This window comes from Peromyscus eremicus, chromosome 20, assembly GCF_949786415.1.
Source record: "Peromyscus eremicus chromosome 20, PerEre_H2_v1, whole genome shotgun sequence".
Lineage (NCBI taxonomy): Eukaryota > Metazoa > Chordata > Mammalia > Rodentia > Cricetidae > Peromyscus > Peromyscus eremicus.
The window spans coordinates 25,923,741-25,950,633 of record NC_081436.1 but is presented as its reverse complement, the minus strand read 5'-3'; the positions used below and the strand labels follow the sequence as shown (position 1 = coordinate 25,950,633).

The following is a 26,893-nucleotide window of genomic DNA, read 5'->3' as shown; positions in this document are numbered from 1 at the left end:
GCTAGGAGGCGCACCAGGACGTCCCGGAAGTCCGTCCCGAAACACGGAACTTTCTATACTGCACTTCCGTTGATCTTCGCGCTAATGTTTGTCCTGTACGGCTACCCGTCCGCATTACGAATCTAGCCCGGGAACTAAGAGTCAGAGGAGCGCGTTCGTTCATCAACCCGGAGCTTGTCGATTCCAGAAGCCTTCCGGACTGGCAAGATGTGCTCTCTGGGGTTGCTTCCCCCGCCGCCGCCTCGGGGTCAAGTCACCCTCTATGAGCACAATAACGAGCTGGTGACCGGCAACAGCTATGAGAGCCCGCCCCCCGACTTCCGGGGCCAGGTGGTCCGGGTGGGGATGCAGGGGTGGGTGGGTCTGCAGAAAGTGGGGGTGGCCGTGACCGCGGGGCCCCCGGGTTGGAAGCCGCTTGGCTCGCACGGGAGACTGGAGAGAACGAAGTGTGTTTCGCGGCTGGTTCTGGCTCTAGGGGACGCCAGGGCATGTGAGGAGGTGCTAGGAGGGGTCGGGAAGAGGAAGGATGCTCCGGGTCAGGTCTTTCCTAATGTCAGCCCTGCGAAAAACGACCAGGGTTTGCAGATACGGGCTAACATTGTTTTTCTGTCCCACAAGTGTTACATTTGTGGATATGGGGAGTGGGGCCGTGGAACCTCTTATGCCTAGTCCAGTCATGGTTGGAATATGGCAAGGGAGTTCTGGGAAGATTTGGGGAAGAGACTGACTCCGCTCCCCCACTTCTGAGGTATAGTGGATCAATCTTCCTGTCCTACACCTGACCAAGGATCCCCTAAAAACCCCTGGGAGGCTGGACCATGGTACAAGAACGGCCTTCATCCATCACCGGGAACGAGTGTGGAAGAGGTGCATCAATGTTTGGTGAGGCGTGGCAGAGGGTTGTCTGGGCCAGGTCTACAGAGCCTGGAGGGATGGTGTCCCCACACCTCTTCTTCGGGGTGCTCTTAAAAAGGCTGCTTTATTCACTCTCTATCTTCATATCTATCACACCACAAATCATATAGGTAGCCCATCTACTACTCAAGGCTTTATCAGAAGCTTCATTTATCCCCAAGGCCTTGATTTCTGGTATGGTTTTGCAAACCTGCTCTCAGCACCCACCTCATGTCTTTCATTATTTGTTCAGAGCTTTTTTTTTTGGTTTGGTTTTTTCGAGACAGGGTTTCTCTGTGTAGCTTTGGTGCCTGTCCTGGATCTCACTCTGTAGACCAGGCTGGCCTTGAACTCACAGAGATCTGCCTGGCTCTGCCTCCCCAGTGCTGGGATTAAAGGGGTGCCCCAGTGCCTTCTTCAGAGCTCTTATCTGAAGCTCAGCAGAGTTAGGTAAAGGTTGTATTGGTTCATGCATACATAGGGCACGTTGTAAGAGCCGAAGCTGTTACCTGGTCTCTGGCCACCATTTTCTGTCCTCAAATGAAACCTATTTTACAGTATGATGTTAAATGGATGCAAAGAACTTAGAGGCATGTCCTGGCACACACTCATCCCTTGAAATGTTTGCTGTCACCATTAGTATCATTACTGTTGTCTGTAAGAAGGATCCTTGGAAATTAAGTTGCTGGATTCATGAGGTACTTTGTGAGTTGTTGCCACATAATACTGGGTGTGCTGGTGCAGGAGAACCAAAAATTTATTGTCGCCGGGCGGTGGTGGCAGAGCCAGGCAAATCTCTGTGAGTTCGAGGCCAGCCTGGTCTACAGAGCAAGATCCAGGACAGGAACCAAAACCACACAGAGAAACAAAAAAAAAAAAAAAAAAAAAAAAGTTTATTGTCATTCCTGGCTGTATAGCAAGATTGAGGCCAGCCTGGACTGCATGAGACTCTATCTCAGAAACAGTCAACCAAATCAAAAAGCAAACAAAACAGAGAAACTGGGCAATAGGATTGTGGTAATGGTTAAATTGGACTATGGAAGCGCCCAGCCCAATGCCTGGCATACTATAGGCATATTTGCTGATATAATTCCTGCTAGATGTTTCTCGGGGTATTGCTCTTTCCCTTCCTGATGTCTTAATTAGTCCTTAAGTCTGTGTTCTGCTTCCTAAGTCTCTTCTATATCTTGCAGGTTCAGGCTACTCTATCATTTTTTTTTCTGGAGTCCTTAAGCAGCTTGTTAACTGATCCTTTTCTCCATTCTGGACTACTCTAATTTCAAATTGATCTTTCTGAAATGCTCATGTGATTGTTTCCCTTGCTTAAGACACTTCAATGACTTGTCATTCACTGTTTGAAAGTAAATTTAATTCTCTCTCCCTCCCTCCCTCCCTCCCTCCCTCCCTCCCTCCTTCTCTTTTTGAGAGAGGGTTTCATCTCAATCAGTACATAGCTCTGGCTGGATAGAACTTACTCTTTAGACCAGGTTGGCTGAGGACTCACAGGGTTCTTCCTGCATGCTGGAATTAAAGGTGTGAGCCACTACACCCGGCCAGGTCTAACTGACCTGCTCAGAAAGTCCACCAACCCCAAGCCATGAGATTTAGTTGCCTCACCTATAAGTGCACAAACTGTCATTTGGGTTAGTGTGATGAGTGAAAGGACAAGCCGGGCAGTGGTGGCACACACCTTTAATTTTAATCCCAGCACTTGGGAGGCAGAGGCAGGTGGATCTCTGTGAGTTCAAGGCCAACTTGCTCTACAGAGTGCCAGGGCAGCCAGGACTGTTACACAGAGAAACCTTGTCTTGGGAGGAAAAAAAAAAGGCAATATATAAAGTGCATAATGCTTGGTTGGCAGTCATTAAAAATACAGTACCTCGGGCTGGAGAGATGGCTCAGAGGTTAAGAGCACTGGCTGCTCTTCCAGAGGTCCTGAGTTCAATTCCCAGCACCCACATGGTGGCTCACAACCATCTATGTATACAGGCAGAACACTGTATACATAATAAATAAATAAAGCTTTTAAAAAAAATACAGTACCTCCTTTTTATTTATTTTTTTAAATGAGATAATGCCTCATATAGCTTAGGCTGGCCTCATACTCATTGCTAAGGATCTTGAAATTATAATCCTCCAAATTTTACCTACCCAGTGCTGGGATTACAGTCATGTGCTACCACATGTGATTTTAATGTGCTAGTAGGGATTGAACCCAGGGCTTTAGTCATGCTAGGCAGGTACTCTTCAAACTGTGCTACACATACTCCAACCCTCTTTAATTTACCTTTGTGGAATGAATGAACCCTGTTAGGGGGACCTGTGACAGGCTGAGAATAACGCTTATCTTTTTCTCCTTGTGAGGCGTGACGTGGGCCTTTTTGGAGTCCTGAATGAAGTTGCAAACTCAGAGGAAGAAGGTAAGCCCCCCTAGTTCCCTCTACTTGTATAAGCTTATCTCCTTTCCATGCTTTCCTCAAACTCACCCCGACACCCGTTAGCCCAACTCCTTCCTTAGGCTGCTTTTTCCTGCCACCCTCTCTCCTGTGTACCCCAGATACCCCAGAGTGGGTCCTGGGAAGAAGGTATCTAGACCCATACACTGCTGGGCACAGGGTTGAAGAGTTTTGACTCTGTCCTCACCTAAGAGCATGGCTAGTAAGATGTAACCAGAGTTGTCTCTAACCCCACAGTGTATAAGTGGGTAAAGACAGCATCCAGCTGGGCCCTGGCTCTCTGTCAGTGGGCCTCCTCCCTGCACGGCTCCCTGTTCCCACATCTGTCCGTAAGTTTGACCTCCTCCCTACCTCCCTCCTTTGTGGGCAGGGCTGGTGGGATGACCAAGAGGGTAGGAGTGCTCCAGCTCCCCTGTGGGAAGGTTGAGTAGGTGAGCTCCTGTGCATGGTGTGTCTGTCTGCCATGTTCTTACAGCTCAGGAGTGAAGATCTGATCGCTGAGTTTGCCCAAGTAACTAACTGGTGAGTGCACAAACTCTGGCACCCTGTGGCACAGAAGTCCTTTGGGGAGAGAAAGAGGTCAAGGCAGAGACACCTGTCCACATTGTCACCCCTGTCTTGGTAGTTTTATCTCACCTTGCTACAAGCTAGAGTCATTTGGAAAGAGGGAATCTCAGTTAAGAAAATTCACTGACTAAATTGGCCTATGGGGCAAGTCTGTAGGGTGTTTTCTTTTTCTGTTTTTTTTTTTTTTTTTTTTAAGATTTATTTATTTATTATGTATATGGAAGAGGGTGCCAGATCTCATTACAGATGGTTGTGAGGTGCTGGGAATTGAACTCAGGACCTCTGGAAGAGCAGCCGGTACTCTCAACCTCTGAGCCTTATCTCCAGCCCCTCTTTTTCTGTTTTCAGCAGTGGGGGTGTTTTCTTTTTTTTTGTTTTTTTTTGTTTTTTTTTTTGTTTTTTGAGACAGGGTTTCTCTGTGTAGCTTTGCGCCTCTCCTAGAACTCACTTGGTAGCCCAAGCTGGCCTTGAACTCACAGAGATCCGCCTGGCTCTGCCTCCCGAGTGCTGGGATTAAAGGCGTGCGCCACCACCGCCCGGCCAAGGGGTGTTTTCTTGATTGATGATTGATGTGGGAAGGCCCAGCTCACTATGGTGGTCCTGGGTGATATAAGAAAGCAGACTGAAATCTGATATAGTAGCGCACTCCTTTAATCCCGGCACTCAGAGGCAGAGGCAGTGGATCTCAGAATTAGAGGCCAGCCTGGTCTATGTGGTGAGTTATGGACAGCTAGAGCTACATAGTGAGACATTGTCTCAAAAACAGAACAAAACAAAAAAACCCACCCAGCCACTTAACCCACCTCCCAGAAAGGAAAAAAAGAAAGCAGACTGAGCCAGCCAGTTAATGTCAGGACAGCACGGCCCCTGCTTCAGTTTCTGCTGCGTTCTTAGAGCCTTGACCTCCTACCCTCACTACCCGGTGCTGGATTACAAGCTGTCAGATGAAGTAAACGCTTCCTCCCACGTTGCTTTTGGCTGTGGTGTTTTATCACAGCAGTAGAAACCCTAAGTAAGCACCCCTCTCCCCACCCTCAGAAAGGAACAAAGGAAAAACAGCACCCCTTTCCCCAGGTGGAGGGAAGTGGAGTGGCCAGGCTGATTGTGGGGTGCGTCCACTGACCGCATGCTCATTCCCCGCAGGTCTAGCTGCTGCTTACGGGTCTTTGCATGGCATCCTCACACCAACAAGTTTGCAGTCGCCCTGCTAGATGACTCCATCCGTGTGTATAATGCCAACAGGTGCGTGGGTGTGTGCTCTACGTCTAGTTCAGACTGACCTCACCTTCTGCCGTTTGTGGGCTGGTCCGTAGAACTCCTAGAATTGGTTGGGTACACTCACAGTTGAATGTGTCCTTTCTACGTCTAACTTTTTTTTTTTCTAAGACGGGGTCTCTGCTGGCCTTGAACTCAGAGATCCGCCTGCCTCTGCCTCAGTGCTGGGATTAAAGGCGTGTGCTATGAACATGTAACTTTTATCTTATGCTTCTGTCCCACAATACCCCATGCTCTTGAACCAACCCCAGAAGCCCCCCACCACCACCACTTTTTTTTTTTTTTATTTCCCTGTGCTGAAGATCAGACCCAGGACTTTGCACAGGCAAAGTATCAGGGTTACTGCTGAGCTGCGTCTTCAGGCCTGGGTCAGCTTTCTTCTCTGTGGCTTTACCTTTTACTTTTTTTGTTTTACCTTTTTTTAAAATTTTATTTATTTATTTATTTATTTTTGGAGATAGGATTTCTGGTGCAGCCCTGGCTGTGCTGGAACTTGATCTGTAGACCAGGTTGGCCTCAAACTCAGCAATCTGTCTGCCTCTGCCTCCCAAGTGCTGGGAAAAACGCATGTGCTAGCACACCTGGCCTGTTTTATCTTCTTTTAGAAAATTAAAAATTTTATTTATTTTTTATAATTAATTTTTAATTATAATTTTTTAATTTAATTTTTAAAAATAATTTTTATTTTATGAGCATTGATTAGAGTTTTGCCTGCATGTCTGTGTGAGAGTGTCTGGCCTTCTGGAACTGGAGCTGCCATGTGGGTGCTGGGAATTGAACCCAGGTCCTCTGGAAGGTCAACCAGTGCTGTTACCACTGAGCCATCTCTCCAGCCCCTGTTCTATCTTTTTAACTGGACTCAGGTTCCCTGAGCTTCATGTCCCCGCTTTGACTCAGTTTCCCCTCTTTACCCCAGCACTATAGTTCCCTCCCTGAAGCATCGTCTACAGCGAAATGTGGCAGCACTGGCCTGGAAACCCCTCAGTGCCTCTGTGCTGGCCGTGGCCTGCCAGAGCTGCATCCTCATCTGGACCCTGGACCCCACCTCCTTGTCCACCAGGTGAGACCCGGCAGCCTGTCCTGCCCTGTCTGGGGGTCATGCCAGGGGTGGGGGTGTGGCGTCTTCCAGTGCTGTGGAGGAGCAGTCTAAGGTCAGGTGGGTGCTGAGATGCTCTGTCTAGACAAAGGGACAGAACTTAGCGGTTCTGGGGTCATGGGAGGACACATCTGTCAGACAGTTATAAAAGTAGAGCAGGAACAAATAAAGACATGAGTAGAAACCATAACAATTGGAACAATTACCAGTCGATGGTGGCACACCCCTGAATCCCAGCACTGGAATCTCTGAGTTCGAGGCCAGCCTGATCTACAGGGCAAGTTCCAGGACAGCCAGGGCTATGCAGAGAAACATTGTCTGGGAGGCTAGGGGAACAATTTCCGTGAGAACTAAATACAAAACCAGAGAATTCTAAAATTATGAATAAATAAGAAAACTTGGGGCTGGTGAGATGGCTCAGAGGTTAGGGGCACTGGCTGCTCTTCCAGAGGTCCGGAGTTCAATTCCCAGCACCCACATTGTGGCTCATAACCATCTGTAATGAGATCTGGTGCCTGGCCAGCAGGCATATATGCAAGCAGAACACTGTATACATAATAAATAAATCTTTTTTTTTTTTTATAAATAAATCTTTAAAAAAGAAAACCTTTCAGCCAGCTCCCAATGTGGAAGAAGTAAGGACAGACGGCCTTACATACTGCAGCCCCAGCTACTTGGGAGTCAGACTTTGGGACCACTTCCCAGAAGGTTTGGGGGATGGAAGTCAGGCTGTAAGCCATCAATCACAGCAGCACCTTCACTGCTGAGCCATCTTGCCAAGCCTTTCTTCCTTTTTTTTTTTTTTTTTCCTTTTGGTTTTTCGAGACGGTTTCTCTGTGTAGTTTTGGTACCTGTCCTGGACTAGCTCTGTAGACTAGGCTGGCAGGCTGGCCTCGAACTCAAGAGATCCGCCTGGCTTTGCCTCCCGAGTGCTGGGACTAAAGGTGTGCGCCACCACCGCCCAGCTCATTCTGTCAATATATCATTTTGACTGGAAGGGTTTGTTTTTTCTTTTCTGTCTTTAAATATTTTTTTCCTGTAATACTGGGTATTAAATCTAGAGCCTTGGGCATAGTAGGCAAATGCTCTACTATTGAGCTACATCCCTAGCTATGATGATATTTTGTGTGTGCTCTAACAATAAAGCTTGCCTGAAGATCAGAGGGCAGAGCTAACCACTAGTTAGCCAGAGAGGCCAGGCAGTGGTGGCACACCTTTAATCCCAGCACTAGGGAAAGTGGAGACAGGAAGGGATATGGCTGGGCAGAGAGAAGAATATAAAGAAGGAGACAGGAGCTCATCCCATTCAGTCTGAGGATTCCTAGAGACAGGATCTCCTCCTTTTCAGCTGAGGAGTTGGCAAGGTAAAATGTGGCTGTGGCTTGCTCCTTTGTCTCTCTGATCTTTCAGAATTTACCCTGATATCTGACTCCAGGTTTTTATTATTAAGACCAATTAGAATTCGTGCTACACCTCACCCTTCTTTCTTACCTTAAAATGGAAACTCTGTGTATGTGGTGTGCCTGCATGCATGTTCACACGTGTGTGGCCGCAGTGTGTGCACATGAGTTTGGAGGAGCAAAGCTTATGTGGGAATGCATGTTCACTCGTGTGTGTGGCCGCAGTGTGTGCACATGAGTTTGGAGGAGCAAAGCTGATGTGGGATGCCTTCGTCTGTTGTCCTCCACTTCACTTGTTGAGGCATCAAGGTCTCTTGCTGAACCCCAAGTTCACCAACTAGTCTAGCTAGTTCTCCTCTCTGCCTCCCTAGTGCTGGGGTTACTGATGGTGACCATGCCTGCCATGCTTTTCATGGGATCGGGGATCCAAACTAGGGTTCTTACCCTCACACGGCAAACGCTCCATCTACTGGGCTCTCTCCGCAGCCTCAGTTGAGATACACTCTCACTGTGTCGCCCATACTGAATTTGAAATTGTAATTCTCTGCCTTAGCTTCTCGGGTAGCTGGGACTATAAGGCTCAGCACTGATGGAATGTTTCTGTCACGCTGCTATTTGTTTGGGGTATATTTTTTCATGTTTTTCTTCTTGAATTTTTCTATTGCCACATTCTTTCATATTCAACTATTATTTTTTTAGTAAAGTGTCATTTTGGTTTTTTTCCTTTTCGTGTGTGACTTTGTTGGATGTTTACTTAATATTTACCATGGAGTTATAACAAACATCCTAGAGTAACTGATGCCAAAACTCTTCCCAACGCAGCTGTTACCCTTACAATTTGTTATCACAGATTCTATCTTTCTGTACTCTTGGCTCAAAAGGTTTATGAAGCTAGAGGTTTAGATCGGTGGGAGAGTACATATTTAGTATGTAGGAGGTACCGGGTTCCATCCTCAGCACTAACATGTGTATGCATGTGTATATATATCTATATATATATCTATATCTATATCTATATATATATATATATATATATATATATATATATGTATGAACACATTTATTTATTCTTTATGGGAAATAAAAGTGGATTCACAGAACCCAGAGTGGTGGCACATGTCTGTAGTCCCAGTCCTTGGGAAGCGGAGGCAAGAAGATCATGAGTCTGAAGCCATCCTGGGCTACAATAGTGAGACCACGTCTCAAAACAACAAACGTGAACTTACAAGCCAAAAATACAGTACTTGGCAGTGTAATTCTTTGACCAGAATCCTGTCATCTCAGCTCCCTTCAGCATCTCTCAGAGGAAGGTATACTCATGATGATCCCTCTACAAACTATTGTTTATCTGGGATGTCTGAACTACTCCTTCAATCTGTGCCTTGGTTGTTCACAGATTTCTAGGGTGACAAGGCAATCGGCACTTTAAATATGTCTTACTTTGATAGCCTTTTGGTCTCGATAACTTTATTGAACATCAGCAGTTAATCACTTCCCCCTTTAGGAAATACTGGTGTTCCTTTGTAGCCTAGTCGGACGTCAAACTTGTCAGCATCCTCTAGCCTCTCACCCGCTAGGATTACAGATGCAAGCCGCCTCGCCCCACGATAACATGGTAATGGTTAAATACCTCTCTTACCATGTTTATTGTCTGTCATCAATTTAATTATAATGGAACTTTGTGTGGAGTTCTTTAAATTCAATCTACTGAGTTTGTTGGGCTGGGCCTGTAAACTGAGGTTATTTCATCAAATTTGGGATATTTTCAGCTCTTATCATACATATTTTTATCCCTCTCTCTTTTCTTTCTTGGGTTCACAGAAGACATGATGGTGCCCTACAGGTCCAGGAAGCTCTGGTCTCTTTTTGAACTTTTCTCTTGTTCCTCAGAGTGGACAATCCACCATCTGAACGTGGAATTTCCTCATTCTTTCTCTTCCCTGCTCAAATCTGCTGTTGAAATGCTCTAGTGAATTTTCATTTCATTTTATTGTACTTTTTGGTATAGATTTTACATTAGGTTCATTTTTTAAAAAATGTGTCTCTTTATTGATAGTATCTTTTCATTAACAAAACGTTTTCTTGGTTCTTTTAATCGCTGCTCATGGTTTCATTTAGTTCTTTGAGTGCATTTAAGGCAGTTGCTTAAAGTCTCTATTAAGTCCAATATCTGGGTTTTCTCAATGATATTTTGTGGGGCTCTTTTTTTTTTCTTTGAATTGCTAAAAACTAGATTTTGTATTATAATTCTGCCAATAAGTCTCTTTTTTTTCCCCCTGAGACAGGGTTCTCTGTGTAGCTTTGCGCCTTTCCTGGAACTCTCTTCGTAGACCAGGCTGGCCTCGAACTCACAGAGATCCACCTGACTCTGCCTCCTGAGTGCTGGGATTAAAGGCATGCGCCACCACCGCCCGGCCCTTTGATATCAATAACAATGCTCTCTCGGTTCCTGTGCAAGGTTAGATCCGCTGGAGCTGAAGCTTACAGTCGTCAGAGGTCTTTCTGGGCTCCTCCCTTACCTGGGCCCATGCTCAGCTTTCTAGATTCCCCAACTGTACCTCTGAATTCTCTCATTTCTCCCAACAGAGTATCTTCCCAGGTAGTTGGGAGCTTGTCAGGGACAAGGATAGAATCTCTAGTTAGTGGAAAAATACAGACCCCCATAAGACAGGGAACTAGATCATCTTACAGTCAGGTTGCCTAGCAACAGGACATTGAGGCAGAGCCCTTGAGCCTTTCACCCTGTAAACATCCTATGCAAACATCCTTAGCTTGCCCCACCTTATGCAGATGACAGCTTCTTGCTCCCCCCACCCTGCAGAAACTATATAAACCCTCTTGGAGAAAAATAAAGTTGCACCTTGATCAGAATCCAGACTTGGTGTGTTTCCTTGTATCTCCTGTCCCTATCATTCCGTCCTTAGGGTGGTCGAGAACCCGTTGAAGCCCTGCAGGCGGGGCAAACTGGCGCCCAACGTGGATGAAACCACCTCTTGAGGATTCGGAACGTTGTCTCCCGGAGGAAGACCAAGGCCTTGGTGAAGTTGTTGGATCCCCCTGAAATCGCCCGGTTCAGGACGCGATCCCGGAGGAGGGCGGAGACGACGCAGGTAAGAAAGTGACGAGCCATGGGACAGGCAACTTCGTCACGAGAGTTATTTATTTCTGGCCTAAATGAGCCCCTCAAGATACAAGGAACTAGGGTAAAGAAAAAAGACCTTAAAGCCTTTGTTGATTATTGATATTCTTAGGGTCTATAAATATTCCCCTGACATAAGAGCTTATTAATATAGGAGAAAAAATCTTCAAAGAAGCCTTTCGCTCCCCCTCTACCTGCCCTAAGACCCCCCCCGAGCGCTTTCTGGTCTGCCTTCGGTCTGTCCCTTGGTTCACGACCTGCGCTCTATGGAAGAGGGGATGCTCACAACTTTTAAACCTAGGAATCCCCAGGAGTCTGCTTTTGCCCATCCTCATGCCCCTGTTAATAATTTGACCTCTAACTCCCTTCTAGACCCCACCGAGGAGGCTTCCCTAGAGAAAGGGGCGGCCTGTTACCATAATCCAGACTGGCCCCCCTGCAAAAATCTCCCCTTAACACAGGAGTCCTTGGGCCCTTTTATACCACCTCAAAAATCTCCGGCAGTTCCCCCTTCCGCAATGCCCCCTCCCTATATTTCTCCGTCTTCCCATTTTTGCGGGCCTATTCTTGATGAGTTGGCTCCCCCTGTCCCAGATCTTGGTTCACTGAGACGGGCCCTCCAGGCTCGCAGGGAACATGTTGAGCTTTTAAGGGAATTGAAAACTCTTGACAAAGAACTTAAAGATCTTGCCCTTAAAGTGGTGGCTCCCGGTCCGCTAAAACCATCTCAAAAATCTAGTAAATCAAAGAGTAAGCCTCAGCCTGTCCTGGCATTTCCTGTTACCAGGAGCCAGACCTCTGGGGACTCATCCGAGGCAGCCGCCCAGAGCGGCCCCTTAGGGGGTTTGGAAGATCAAACTGAGGAGGAGGGGGAGGAGGAGGAAGAGCCATCACCAGAGGACCCCCCGCCAGGACAGACTTATCACAAATTAAATTTCCGCCTAGTTGAAAAGCTGAAATCTGCCTGTGCTCAGTATGGTCCTAAGGCTCCTTTTACATTAGCCTTGGTGGAAAACCAGAGCGAACATTGGTTGACCCCTAATGACTGGTATTTTCTTGCCCGTGCGGCTCTTTCTGGGGGTGACTTTGTCCTCTGGAAAACAGAATTTACAGAAAATTGTCGAGAAGTTGCTCAAAAAAATACTGAACAGCCGTCCTCAAAAACTTGGACATTAAAGAAACTCCTTGGCAACCCCCCTTACGATACAAATGCAGCACAGGCAAAATTCCCTCCTGGCCTCCTGGCCCAGATTCAAAACGTGGGGGTCCGGGCCTGGAAATGCCTGCCCCAAAAGGGCTCGGCTACCACCTCATTAGCAAAGATTCGTCAGGGCCCTGATGAACCTTTTAGCGATTTTGTCTCTCACTTAAATGATGCAGCTGAGAGACTTTTTGGGCCGAACGAACACGAAAGCACCTTTGTTAAACACTTGGCCTTTGAAAATGCAAACCCTGCCTGCCAGGAAGTCCTCCGCCCTCATAAAAACAGAGCGGACCTATCTGAATATGTGAGACTCTGTTCAGGTGTTGGCGCCGCCCATGCCATGGGATTAGCTATAGGTGCTGCCCTCAGGGCTTCACAACAGCCTGGAGTCCGCACCTGTTACTTCTGTAAACAACCTGGACATTTCGCTAGGGAATGTCCCCAGAAAGGTCACAGCCTCCCGCCCTTAGCCCAGCCGGCTCAGGAGGCCGCCTCTATGAGGCCCCTGCCTTCCACTCTCTGCCCCCGCTGCAACAAGGGCCGTCATTGGGCTACAGAATGCAGGTCAAAAGTCAATTATCTCGGTCAGCCCCTTCCTCCAAGGGTGCCGGGAAACTTCCAAAGGGGCCAGCCCCTGGCCCCAATGCCTCCAAGAGCGCACCCCCTAACTCCCCAGCCTCAACAAATTCTCCCGCCCCAGTTCCATTCTCCTCCCTCCGGAGAGCAACTCCAGGCAGTGCCGGATTGGACTTGTGTGCCGCCGCCGAAACAGTATTAAACTCCCTTGAAGGGGCTCAGGTCATCCCTACAGGGGTGACAGGGCCCTTACCTCCTGATGTTTGTGCGCTTGTCCTTGGCCGTGCTTCTGTGGCCCTCCGTGGGGTCCAGGTCTACCCTGGCATAGTAGATAATGATTTCACAGGTGAAATTAAGATTCTGGCCACTGCTGTAAACGGCATGGTCACAATTCCTCAAGGTACGCGCCTGGCACAGCTAGTTCCTCTACCCTCCTCTGTCTGTGATAATCCCTCAATTACAAACACCCCTCGGGGGTCAGCTGGATTGGGATCCTCGGATGCCTACTGGGTCCAGCCTGTTACTCAGGATCGCCCTACTCTCACCCTTACTATAGAGGGAAAGAAGTTTCAGGGTATCTTGGATACAGGGACAAACACCACAGTCATTTCACATTCTCACTGGCCATCTGCTTGGCCACTGGTTCCATCCCTCACCGATTTAAAAGGAATCGGGCAGTCTAATAATCCTTTAATTAGTCTCACCTTAGATGCTGCAGGGCATTCTGCCGCTGACAGGCACTGGCACCCTTCTCCAGATGCCACCCGGCCACTAGCCATGTGGCGAGATCCCCTCACGGGGCATTGGAAGGGCCCCGACCTGGTCCTTATTTGGGGACGAGGTTCGGCCTGCATTCTTGACAGGATACACTCTGCTCCCAGATGCAGAATGCCTGGTTAGAGCTGTAAATATACCTGATCTGCCCAGGAGAGATAGCCCCTCTCCTGAGGAAACTTCTTCTGTTTCAAATGCTGTCCCTCCAGCAAGCCCTCCAGGCTATTGTCCTCACCCACAGCAACCCCCACCAGCCCTTTAGCTCTGTTACCACTCTGCTCAGAGTTCCTGTGGGGGGGACAGTGGGAACTTTACAGCAAACTGTGTTTGAGACCTTTCACACAGTATACAAGTCCCATAGTCAATCATGTTCTGGGCTGTGACACTGCTTGTCACAAATCCAGTCTGACAGCAGGGGTCATGTTTCCAAGGGCAGTGCTGAATTTTCATCCAAGGTGTCAGAAAGACTTGTCAGACCTGCTGGCCTTGGTGTCACAGGTGGTCATAGCCGTGTTGGGCCAGCTTGACATAGCCTGTGGCTAGCAGGTAGCACAACAAACAGGGTAGCACCAGAGATGCCACTCAGGGCACTTAGGTCCCTTCCACCTAGACTAACCTTTTATTCCTCAGATCAATTCCTAGATCTCTAGGAAGAGAAGCCGCGCTGAGACGACTGCCTTGACAGGAGCCTGTTACTGCCATCACCTTAGCAGTCCTTCTGGGGGTTGGAGCAACGGGAACAGGCACAGGAATTGCCTCTCTGGTCCTGTCCAACCAACATCACTCTGAACTTAGATGAGGATATTGCTCAATTTGAACAGGGAATTTCAGCCCTCCAGTCATCCCTTTCCTCCCTAGCTGAGATAGTTTTACAGAACAGGAGAGGCCTGGATCTCCTCTTTCTACAACAGGGTGGTCTTTGTACTGGGCTCAAAGAGGAATGTTGCTTCTTTACAGACCACACCAAGATAGTCAGGGACAGTATGGAAGGTTAGAAAAGGACTAGAAAAAGAAAAAAAAAAGAGAGAGAGAGAGAGAGAGAGAGAGAGAGAGAGAGAGAGAGAGAGAGAGAGAGAGAGAAGGAGAACAAGAGCTTGGGTGGTTCTAGAATTGGTTTTCCAACTCCCCTTGGCTAACAACCCTTCTTTCCTCCCTCCTAGGACCTGTTGTAGGCCTGCTCCTGGTCCTTGCCTTTGGGCCATGGGCACTTTCCTGGCTCACTCGGTTCATCCGAAGCCAAATAACAGACCTGCCAGCCAGGCAGATCCAGGTTTATTACCACTGTTTTGATATGCAGGACTCCAGGGTTGAAATTTCCCCTGATGAGAGATGCCCCACACAGAACCCTTCACTCGGGGGAGGCTGCACCTGTATGTGGGAAAAAGGCTCACTCAAGGCATGATTGGAGTGCAGCTGGGACTGCACAGGCTGGGGACCATGGTACCCCAAAATCCCGAGAGCCTGGATTATATGCCCTGTTGCATAGCGGTTGTGCAGTAACAGCCTTGCGCTTACCCATTTCCGCTCCCTCAAAAAACTGCATGGTCCATTGATTCCTGCACTATGGGGACGCCTGTGGTGCTTGAGTCTGGAGAGACATTCCCTCTCGGACCTTTTTTCACAACCTTTGGAGGGATAGGGCCTCTGTAATCCTCCATGCAAAGCCTCTTTCAGAGTCCTCCTTTTAGACCATTTGAACCTGGTTTATGTTGGCCCTTAGATTTATTACTAAAAAGGGGGAGATGTCAGGGACAAGGATAGAATCTCTAGTTAGTGGAAAAATACAGACCCCCATAAGACAGGGAACTAGATCATCTTACAGTCAGGTTGCCTAGCAACAGGACATTGAGGCAGAGCCCTTGAGCCTTTCACCCTGTAAACATCCTATGCAAACATCCTTAGCTTGCCCCACCTTATGCAGATGACAGCTTCTTGCTCCCCCCACCCTGCAGAAACTATATAAACCCTCTTGGAGAAAAATAAAGTTGCACCTTGATCAGAATCCAGACTTGGTGTGTTTCCTTGTATCTCCTGTCCCTATCATTCCGTCCTTAGGGTGGTCGAGAACCCGTTGAAGCCCTGCAGGCGGGGCAAACTCTTCATTAAAGTTGATAAAATTACGATGCATCTGTCAAAATGGCGGGACTTTCAATCCTGCTTCTTTATACCGGATCATGACTCCAACTGTTCTATGAAGAGCAATGCTATTTTCATGTGGGGATAAAATGGGGGCTTTTTGGAGGCAATCTGAATCACACACCAAAAGAGATCCTGCTAGATGAACAGATTTGAATAGTCCCACAAAGCAGCCAGCTACTGCAAGAAAGGTCATTTGGCGCTACTGATACTGAGGAAGAGAGAGAAAGATGGATGGGGTCTCAGAGAGTCAGGAATGTAATCTAGTCTATGACTCTAAAGTGAGTCACAGGTGGATGGGAGGGAGGGGAGCAGGGGTAGATGAAGAAATGACACCAGAAACTTCCTACATTTGACGAGAACCGTTAGCTTGTGAATCCAGCAAGCTCGACACAGTGAGCAGGATAAAAATCTCAGAGAGTCACCTGGAGGCACATCACAATCTAGCTATAAAAGCTAACGACCAAGAGGATTTCTGAGGAGCGAAAGAAGGGGTTCGAGTCTCAGCTCCTCAGCTGATGTCTCATCTGAATCTACGGTAGCAGAAAGCAGTGGCCTGCAATGTTTAGAAGAAATAACGCTGGGATAAAAAAGAAAACAACTACCCACTAAGAAACCTATGTCCAGTAAAACCATCCTTTCAGGTGAGGAAGAAACCAAGACATATTTAGATAAATAAAACCATGAGGCAGCTCACTGGCAGTAGGCCATCTTGCGAACAATACTAAAAGAATTCTCTAGGTACAAATGAAAGACTTGTAGACAGTACACTGGATCCAGATGAAGAAGCAAACAGTTATATTTACTATTACCCACCAGCAAATAAAAACTACAGTTAAATATGAAAGAAAGTGTAAATAGGGGGCTTCTCGGCAGTTATGTACATACTGTTCTTATTGAAGTCCTGAGTTCGAATCCCAGCATGCATGTCAGGTTGCTCACAATGGCCTATAACTCCAGTTCCAAAGGCTCTTTTGCTTCTGGCCTCCGTGGGCACCTACACTCGTGGGCATTTACCCCAATGCAGAAACACACACGAATACCTATAATTAAAAATAGAACAAGCTGCCGGATAGTGGTGGCACACTCCTTTAATCCCTTTAAGCACTCTGGAGGCAGAGGCAGACAGATCTCTGAGTTCAAGGCCAGCCTGGTTTATAGAGTGAGTTCCAGGACAGCCAAGGCTACACAGAGAAACCCTGTCTCGAAAAACCAAAGGGGGGAAAAAAAATAAGCCTTGCAGGGCCTCCTGAGCACAGTAGGCAGCATGTCAGTCTCATAAATAAAGTAAATCTTAAAAAGAAAGTCTGAGGGGCTGAAGAGATGGCTCAGAGGTTAAGAGCACTGGTTGTTCTTCCAGAGGTCCTGAGTTCAATTCCCAGTACTCACATGGTGGCTCACACCTGTCTGTTACTCCAAGATCTGACACGCTCACACAGACATACATGCAGGCAAAACACCAATGTATATAAAAGAATAATAAATAAATTAAAAAGAAAGTCTGAGTGTATTTCATTTGTAATTACCTTGTTTGATAGATAGATCTATAAAATAACAATTATGAATTTGTGTTGATATGTACATACCTTGAAATATGTGGTTCGTATGACCATAAAAGCAGTAGGGAAGGGGCAGAGAATAAATAGGAAGAAAAATTTTTGCATAATATGAAAGTTAATAGTAACCCAGAGTTTACACTATAGGTAACATTAAGATGTTGACAATACGCCCCAGCAAACTATTTAAAATAAGCTTAAACATTTATTGCATTCATTTTTTTTTGCATGTGGTGTATATGTGTGCATGTGCAACAGCACACATGTGGAGGTCAGGTGACTTGTGGGAGTTGGTTCTGTACTTCTCTATATGGGTTCTTAGAACCAATCTTAGAAATTCAGATTATCATCAGACTCATATTAACTCCCCTTTTTGAGAAGACAATGGAGTATCACATTTAAAACACCCAAAGAAAGAAAACTGCCAGGATGGAGTTTATTGAAAGTATCTTTATGGTAAGAGTCTGTTGTGTGTATGAGTGTGTATATTTGTATAATTATTTTTACATGTGTATATTTATGTGTGTATGTGCATCCATATAGTTATGTGTATATACATGTGTGTACATGGGACTATTTGTGTGTACATGCGTATGTTTATGTGTTTACATTTTCATGTTTGTGTGTATATGCATGTAGGTACATCTGTATATTTGTGTGTGGACACAAAGAATCAGAACTTAAGTTATTCGTGTATGCCTTTATTGAGTGACCTCTAAAGGAAGAAATTTAAACCAAGCAATCACTGACAAGATATTGACAAAGCCCTGATGAGTGATCGATAGCTAAGTCAGGAATGCGCCTCAGAAATACCCTAGCCAAGAAAGAAAACTATCAGAGTTGTGTGATCCCTAATGAGTTAACGGAGCTCAGCAGAATACTGAGTCTAAGTTTTCGTTCCACTCCCAACCCTATAACCATCATCCCTAACCCTGAGAAACATGAAACCTTTGGGAGGGGGGGCGTTGTCTTCTTAGAATTGCTTCTTGATGTTTAGGGAGGGGGCGACGGTATCTCTGTGGGGTCCTGTAAGAAAGCTCAGATAGTTAGGTCTCAATAATGGGATTAATCCACCAAGTCCCTTTAATGAACAAAGGAATTTATTTGGAGGTTAACTCACAAGACAGAATAAAGGAATTTGTCGCAGGATCCTGGCAGGGTGAGGCACAGTCCAATTGGTTCTCTGGCGAGCTCTGCCCTGGTCTGTCCCAGCATCCAAAACCACAAGACCGCGAAGAAGAGAGAGCGTTTGTGCATCCCAGGTCTTAAGGGTCCCCCAGTGGCCACGCCCCAGGAGCAAGTACCTCAAGGTCATAGGCATGTGTAACAGCTATCTACTACCTTACTAGGGTGAAGCATGGCTCAGACCGCCACCCACTACACCGTCTCCCAATAGAGAGAGATGGTTCCGATTTTGCTGGAATGGATGGCTGGCCACCTGTGTGAACGACTAAATGCATGACAGGCCCGTTTGGCTTAGGGAGTTAGTTGTTTATTTGATTTCTTGATTTTGTTGCTAGTGTTTCTGTTTTGTCTCTCCCCGACCCCCCACTCCCCAAGGGAGTCTGACGTTCTGCTGCTTTTTCCGGATTCTGCCAGTAGGTGGCACCCTCTGTATGTCATGGTTAGCAGTCTTTTTGTCTGCTAGGAAGGTCTCCTTTCCTCTCCAGGGCTGGAAATTTCCAGGTCCTGGAGCCACACCCTTGGTCTCTCCCCCAGCGCCTCTCGGGCCCGGGGATCCACAGTGGAGGGTCGTTTTCGGGCGTGGCGGGACCTCCAGCCCGGGCCTGCTGCACAGGCTGCGCTCGCTGTGGGCCCCGGCCCAGCTCCATCCGGGGTGCGGGACTCCTGCTCCTGCTGTGGGGACGGAGGGCTGGCGGGGAGGGGGACACATGCCCGCTGCTCTCAGCTCGGCTGCGCAGAACGCTGGGCTCCTGTCACCAGCCTCCCACAGCCTGTCCTGCTGCCTTCTACTTGGCTTCCTTCCCTCTCTGTACAAACCCCCCCCCCCCCATCTATTTCAGATTCTTCCTCCTCCCCGCAACCACAGGCCCCTCTATCCCGTCCCACCGCACTCTATCCACCTCCGAACCTGAACCCCATCCCTACTTCACCCACCATCCTTGTTTTCCTCTGGAGGGCCAGCCACGCCCTAGACTCAGGTCCCAGCCTGTTTTTTGTGTCACGGGGAGGCACCACTCGCTCGTGGCCCAGCAGCGGGCAATGACTTAGAGGAAGGGCGTTGCCCTTTCCTGATCTATATCAGATCCATATAATTGGAAGACTCAGACCCCCCCCCCCCAACTCCTTTTAAATAAGTTCGAAGCCCTAACTGCCCTCCTTCAATCTGTCCTCCACACTCATTGTCCGACCAGGGATGATGGCTAGCAACTCCCGACTCTTCAGAGGAAAGAGAATATTTTAGGGGGCAGAGGCAATAAAAGCTTTTTTTTTTTTTTTTTTTTTTCGGCCTCAGCCACTGGTGTGAATACTGAAAAGCTACTTTTGAGGCAATTTTCCCGTCAAAGCAACATGATTGGGACCCCAATATGTACACAGATTCCCAGGACCTTCTAGTCACAGGTACCTTATGACTAGAATTCGGGTTGCAGCTCAAAAACCCGCTAGTCTGTCTAAGACTACTGGGGTCCTTCAGGGCCCAGAAGAGTCTCCTGGAGTATTTCTCACGACTCTAAGAAGCTTTCAGAATTCATACCCTTTTTGATCCACGGGCTCCAGAAAATGCTAGGGCATTAAATTTGGCTTTTGTCAACTCAGTCAGCTCCGGATATCCGAAAACAAGCAAAACAACAACAAAAACAAAAACAAACCCCCAAAGTTAACGGGCTTTGCAGAGATGGATACCTGTTAGTTCACCAACATGGCCCCAAAAGTCCACAAAAACCGAGACTCTGAAAGCAGGGGCACTTGGCTACTGAAGAGCCACACACAGGCAGGCAAAGATGACAGCGGCAGCCTTCAGGTCAGTCCACCGTGAGGTCAGCTCCACCGTGAGCTCCCTCCCGTTCATACTGCACGTGTCCAATGGGGAAAGCCTCAAAAACAAAAACTAGGGCCAGTTACCAATAAAAAGACGCCAGGCCAGGGTGCCAGGGAGCCAGAGACTCCACTGGGGACGATCACCTCACACCTGAGAGAACAGCCAGCCTAGGCTACAAGCAGGTGACTCACTCCTTCGTTATGTCAGCGACTGCCCTTTCCTTGTGGACAGAGATCTTAGAAAATTGGGGACCGTATCATCTTTACTCCTCAAGAAACCAAAATTTCTAAAATTTCCTTTGCACCTGCTCCCAACTCAGCTTAACTGCCCCTCAGTCTAAAGAACACTTTCTAGCTCCCCCAGATTCGACAACAGAAACAATTCCTGACCCAGGGACCTTGCTCCAGGACTTGCAACAACAGTTTCCTCAGGTATGGGCTGAGACAAATCCTCCAGCCCCGGCAGTACATCACCCACCAAGTTGTAAGTCTCTTGGCTACAGCCCCATCAATAAGGTCTGGCAATATCCCATGAACCAAAAGGCTAGACTGGAAATTGCTCCCCATATCAAGATACTGTTAGAAGCTAACTCCTCACCCCTTGCCAGTCAGCTTGGAATCTGCCTTTCCTGCCTGTCCATAAGCCAGGGACTGCAGATTATTGGTCAGCCTAGGATGTCTAGGAGGTAAATAAACGGACTGAAACCAATTATCTTGTTGCTCCAATCTGTACACGTTGCTCAATCTCCTCCCACCAGACCACCAGGTCTATACCACCCTGGACCTTAAGGATCCTTCCTTCATTCCCCTCGTGCCAATGAGCCAGCTCTTATTTGCCTTTGAATGGACTGATCCAGTGTCCAATGGGGCTAGTCAGGTAATCTGGACATGGCTACCCCAAGGACTCAAAATTCCCCTACACTCTTTGGGGAGGCATTACAAAAGACATAACAGGATTCAGGCATCACACCCTCATTCCATTCTGCTCCAGTATGTAGATGATTTATTGGCAGCTGCCGCCACTACCAGCTGTTTGAAAGACACAAAAGACTTGCTCCAGCTGCTCCAGACATTGAGATGTCTTGTCTCTGAGAAAAAAAAGCTCAGTTCTGCCAAACAAGTCTCCTGTCTGGGATACAAGCTCACTCAAGGTAATCAATCAATCAATCAATCAATCAATCATCCTTGCTGTGCTGCAGGAAAGGAAACCATCCTCCAGATCCCCATTCCCCAAACGGAGAAGCAGGTAGGAAAATTCCTGGGGGGTGGGGGCGGGGTGTGCAGGCTCTGGGTTTCTGAGTTTCCCAGCCATTTTATTCTCCCACTGCAGAAGACCAGCCTTTAAAGTGAACCGAAACAGAGAAAAAGGGTTTCCAGGAACCAAGTCAAGCTCTGACCCAAGCCCCAGCTTTGACCCAGGTATCTTTAAACCATCCCACTTCTTCACCCACAAGACTTGGGCATTGCAAAGGGTGTTTTGACTCAGACCCTGGGACCCTGGTGGGGGTCTGTAGCAAATCTGTCCAAGTATCCGGACTCAGTGGCCTCTAGTTGGCCATCCTGTCTGCATGCCATTGATGTGTTTATCTAAGTTGTTCTATTACCAATGAAGACTCGGGAGTCAAATATCGGGGTGAAGCCGGGCGGTGGTGGTGCATGCCTTTAATCCCAGCACTCAGGAGGCAGAGGCAAGCAGATTTCTGTGAGTTCGAGGCCAGCCTGGTCTGCAAAGTGAGTTCCAGGACAGGCTTCAAAAGCTACACAGAGAAACCCTGTCTCGAAAAAAACCAAAAACCAAAAACCAAAACAAAACAAAATATTGGGGTGAAAACCTGATAGATCAAAGAAGTGGTGGAGGAGAGACCAGTTGACCTTCTCTCTACATTTCCTAGCTCGAAGAAACCTCAAAATCTCCAAAGTTCCTCCCTACTCCTTCCTGTGCGTCTTTTCTAGCCATATTCCTGGCTTCTTGGTGGCTAATTCTGGTCAGCTGGTCACTGGCTCTGCCCATTGATTCAAGGTTAACTTTATTAACACAGTCTCGGGGGTCACAGTGGGACCAAATATCCCACAACATGCCATAGTCTGCTATACTAGTAAGGGAGGCTGACAAGCTCACGCTGGGCCAGGACCTGAGTTTAAAGGCTCTTCATGCTATGAAAACTCTCCTTTGAAGGGCGAATGGCCAGTAGATGTCAGAGGCCCACATCACTCAGTATCATAGTCCGTTGCTTGATCATTCCTGTCTCACTTTTGCTGAAGAACAAAGTCTCAACCTGATGCCTGATGACAACCCCCTTCTAGGACTGTGAGGACTCACTGGACATTTCTCAGATTTCGAGAACATTGCCTTGCCTGAGGCAGAGGCCCATCTCTTTACTGATCCAGAGAAAAAGTCCCAAGAAAAAGAGTAAATTGGCCTAATGGTATATCACATTTCCAATAGGATAAAATTTCATAAATCTTCCCAAATGTTTGTTTCTGATGTTCTCTACAGACATATAATACAAATGGCCTTTTTGTAGTCCCAGTTCGATTAAAAGTTAAATCTGGCTTTGGAGTTGGAATGTGGCTCTCTCCTTCTCTAAATCCAAGAATGCTTGTTAAAGAAAAATCCAAAATCTCTGTTTCATGTCAGAAGAGCCACTTGATATGGGATAGAAAAAAAACCAAAATTAAGGGGCTATTCTATTACTACTAATCTCATAATTCTTTGATTTTTATTTTGACACTTTAAAACTTTTCTTAAGGTATAAATATTATCTCAAAAATTATAAAATTAATATATATTTTAAACTTTTTTTAAAATTTATTTTTATTTATTGTGTATACAGTGTTCTGTCTGCATGTGTCCTTGCAGGCAAGAAGAGGGCACCAGATCTCATTACAGGTGGTTGTGAGCCACCACGTGATTGCTGGGAATTGAACTCACGACCTCTGGAAGAGCAGTCAGTGCTCTTAACGACTGAACCATCTCTCCAGCCCCTATCTTAAACTTTTTGGTCATGATATTAATGGTCATATAGAGTACTAACCAATCTAGAAAAGGCTTCATTTAGCTTCCTGTACATGATTTTGGGTTTGAGTCTCTATCAGGTAACTAGGAATTAAGTTTTTGTACTCTGGATGTACATAACAAATTATGGTCCTTTAATCTCTTCGAGATCTGCTGCATATGACATTTAAAATAAATTTTCTGCAATGAACTGTGACCATGCCTAACAGTGACCTTTGAAGTCTCCAAAAAGAGGATGGGGCCCCACAACTACAATTCCACCTGGATTGTGGTAATGCCACTAAGCTGACAAACACTACCCAAAGATTGGCTTTGGACTACAAACTGTTTAGGACTACCTCAAAGTGGCTAGCTAAGATGATCCAGCCTCATAGACTACTCTAGCCAGGACTTAAGATAAGCCCTGCACTTTCCCATTACACAGAAACTGGACAACAAATGATACAGCTAGCTCTCCCAGGACTTGACAATTATGCCATCACCCCCAGACAACAGGAAGTAATTTTAAGAACATGATGCCCACATTCCCAAGGTGGGTGGTTTTGGTTGTTCAGTGGGTTATGGGTATTTGTCATCATTTAGGGCAGTTGGTTACAAGTTGTTACTGGTACTGGTCAGGAAAAAGCTGAACAATGGAGATTAGATTTAGGGATCTTGTTCTGAAAAGAAAAAGGGGAGATATAGAAATGATAGGATAAAAGGGTAGATTATTGAATCTATTTTTAAACCAAAAAAGCAACTACTAGTCTTAAATATTTTACACTGGTATGGATTTTTGTATATTGATACAAATTTGAGGTTATTTTTGTTATACTGTATATATGTTTCTACTCTTGTTTAAGATATTTTTGTATATTGATACAAATGTAAGGTTGTTTTTGTTAGAACATACTGTACATACATTTCTATGCTTGTTTAAGATATTGTACCTATGCGGCTCATTTAACATTGTAATATAAATTTCTAGTCCTTAAAGGTTACTATTACAAACTACTTAGGATAATAAAGAAACGCAGGTTACTAGTCAGTCACCTATTAAAATCATACTTGTAGTCATGTTAGGTATGTTTTCAAGGTCAAAGAGGTATATTTTAGATAGACAGACAGTCTCCAAACACTTCAGAGATCTACAGAATATGGTATTTAAGATATCTTAATAACATAAGGGTTTTTTTTTTTTTATGACAATGAGACACGTCTGCTCCTGGCAGCACCAATCTACTTCAGAGAAGGTGATGGGCATCAAAGAAACTCCATATGTAATTTACTTTCTTTGTGGCAAAAGTTAGTCACTGGGCAAGAAAGTGCCCTTGTCTCAATTGCTCACAGTTGCTGTCCGAATTGGACAAGCAGGACACAAAAGAAAGTGACTGTCAAACCTTGCCAAGACAAGGCAGGACAGTCCTTCCAAAATCCTGCCCCACAGAAAAGTCTGTTAGATATTCTAGGCCTGCAGGCCGAAGATGGATGCTCCAACATTATAGAGGAACCTTGGGTGACCAGGCAGCCAGCTGTTTCTCTCATTTCTAGTTTTGGAAGTTGTTTGTTCTGCACTTCTTGTTTACTCAGGTAATATTATATCCTTCTCAGGTCTCTGATGGAATAGATAGTTGTAGTTTCCCTTGTTACCAAATTCAGAAAAGAAACTCACAAAAGAGGTGTAAAATGTACAAAGTTGAGAGACATCAAAAGGTAGTTTTGGGTTGGTAATACAAATTAGGATAGGAAGTGAATTAGATACAACACTTTGGACTCACCAAGATAGGATAATGGAGTATTTTCTCTGAATTTGTCAAATGCAAATGGACTGAACATTGTTAATGTAATTCTTGCCTGTATATATTTGTATATAGTTATTGTACTTTTATTGTATATAGATTTACTATGGTTGTTAAAACCTATGCTTTTTATTTAGACAAAAAGGGGGAAATGTTGTGTGATATTTTGCTTGTGTTCTGACAAATAAAGCTTGCTTGGAGTCAGAGGGCAGAGCTAGCCACTAGCTGACCAAAATTAATCATAGAGGTTTAGAGAACTGGAGACAGAAAGTAGTAGGGTAGGGTTGAGAGAGAATCTTGGCCATTTTGGAGGAAGGAACAGAAGAGGTAGGAGGTGACTGGTGAATGCTTCCCTTCTTCTCTGATCTTTCAGGTTCTTATCCCAATATCTGACCCCTGATTTCTTTATTGATAAGGAGTAATTACATAAGCACTCCAATGAAGCCTTCTCATATTGGGTGTAAGTATCTGTTAATGTCTGTGGACACCCTTCTCAGAATGAATAAAAACATTTATTCATTCTGAGGGAGACTGCTCTGACAGTGACCCAAAAGTTATTTTTTTAAAACATTGATTATTCGGGGCTGGAGAGATGGCTCAGAGGTTAAGAGCACTGTTTGTTCTTCCAAAGGTCCTGAGTTCAATTCCCAGCAACCACATGGTGGCTCACAACCATCTGTAATGAGATCTGGAGCCCTCTTCTGGCCTGCAGGGACACATGCAGACAGAACACTGTAAACATAATAAATAAATAAATCTTTAAAAAAAAACAAAAAAAAAAACAAAAAAAAAAAAACATTGATTATTCATAGGTTCCAGCTTCCCCTGTTAATTGGATCTGATAATGGACCTGCCTTCACTTTGTCCATAGCTCCAGTAGTCAGTAAGGCCTTACTTAAATGTAACCTGGAAGCTCCATTGCACATACTGACCTCAGAGCTCTGGGCAGGTTGAACACATAAGCTGGACTATTAAGTCCACTCTCTCTAAATTAATTTTGGAAACCAGTAAACACTGCCCCAAACCTTTTACCCCTGGTCCTTCTTGGCACAAGATGTACTCCTTACAAGGCAAGATCTGCCCCTATGAGATTAAGATTGGAAGACTATCCCCCCAACTGTGGCCCCATTTAAGAGAGCCTATCATTGAGGAGACTAATCATCAGTCTCTTTGAAAGTCTTTCCAACAGGTTCAGACTGCAATCCCTTCTAGGGTTCGAGATGCCCATCCAGTTCCCTCTTCAGTGGGTGCCTTATCATTCATTCCAACTAGAGGACCAAGTATACATCAAGAAGTTTCAGAAAGGACTGACACGGACCTGGAAAAGACCTCATACTGCCGTCCTGACAGCGCTAACTGCAGTCAAGGTTGACAACCCCTCCCCAACACCTGCTCCTTCCCCAGGATTCATCACTCCCATGCCAAGCCTGTTCCAGACCAGGACCAGAAATAGAACATCTCACCTGGATCCACACCGGCTGAGACTCTCTCACATAGGACTCCTGTTTGGTTATGTCCCTCCCCCGTTTCCGCCTCTTGTAATACTAGTCTCATGGCTACTCTTAATGTAGAAGCTTATTTCTCTCCCACAGGAACTTGATTTGCCTATACCACTGGTCTCGCTCACTGTAGGACCTCAAAACATCTGCATTATAGTCCAGGCTTATGCGTGATTGTACAGGTACTCCCCGCTAATGTATGTTTCTTCAGGACCAGAGGGGGACCTCCTCTTATTCCCCCTTGTGCTGCCCCACAAGTGATGCAGGAGGGCTCAGATCGTAGGGATGCAAGGGGCAGAGACTGCTTGCTGCCTTAGTGCTGAAGCCCTACTCTGAGGGAAAAACAAATGGGCCTATAGCAGTTAAGTCCTCAGACAGATGCAGACCCTGCATACCTTCATTTCTCCCTCGATATGCTCCATGTCTATGTAGAGCCTCTGGCAGATGTAGTCCTGCTGTGGAATATTATGTTAACTGTGTGAAGGTGTGTGTGTCACCGTTTCTTATGCTGCATTTATTTAACAAGG

At 46.2% G+C, this 26,893-nt stretch overlaps 1 protein-coding gene across 1 annotated transcript; it reads left to right on the top strand.

The window, feature by feature from the left end:
- On the top strand, nt 1–26,456 carry Aaas (aladin WD repeat nucleoporin). The gene is made up of 9 exons (XM_059247518.1): nt 1–330; nt 755–882; nt 3,259–3,314; nt 3,588–3,679; nt 3,826–3,872; nt 5,061–5,159; nt 6,109–6,252; nt 10,613–10,798; nt 26,045–26,456. The coding sequence occupies exons 1-8, from the start codon at nt 208–210 to the stop codon at nt 10,683–10,685; spliced, it is 762 nt and encodes a 253-aa protein (XP_059103501.1). The 5' UTR covers nt 1–207; the 3' UTR covers nt 10,686–10,798; nt 26,045–26,456.
- Nucleotides 26,457–26,893: the final 437 nt, after the last annotated feature.

Bases quoted from the DNA above. Each gene is read 5' to 3' on its own strand.
- Aaas (XM_059247518.1), top strand. From the start codon at position 208: ATGTGCTCTCTGGGGTTGCTTCCCCCGCCGCCGCCTCGGGGTCAAGTC. The intron at 331-754 runs GTGGTCCGGGTG...TCTGAGGTATAG, and splicing joins CCCCCGACTTCCGGGGCCAG to TGGATCAATCTTCCTGTCCT. The intron at 3,680-3,825 runs GTAAGTTTGACC...ATGTTCTTACAG, and splicing joins CCCTGTTCCCACATCTGTCC to CTCAGGAGTGAAGATCTGAT.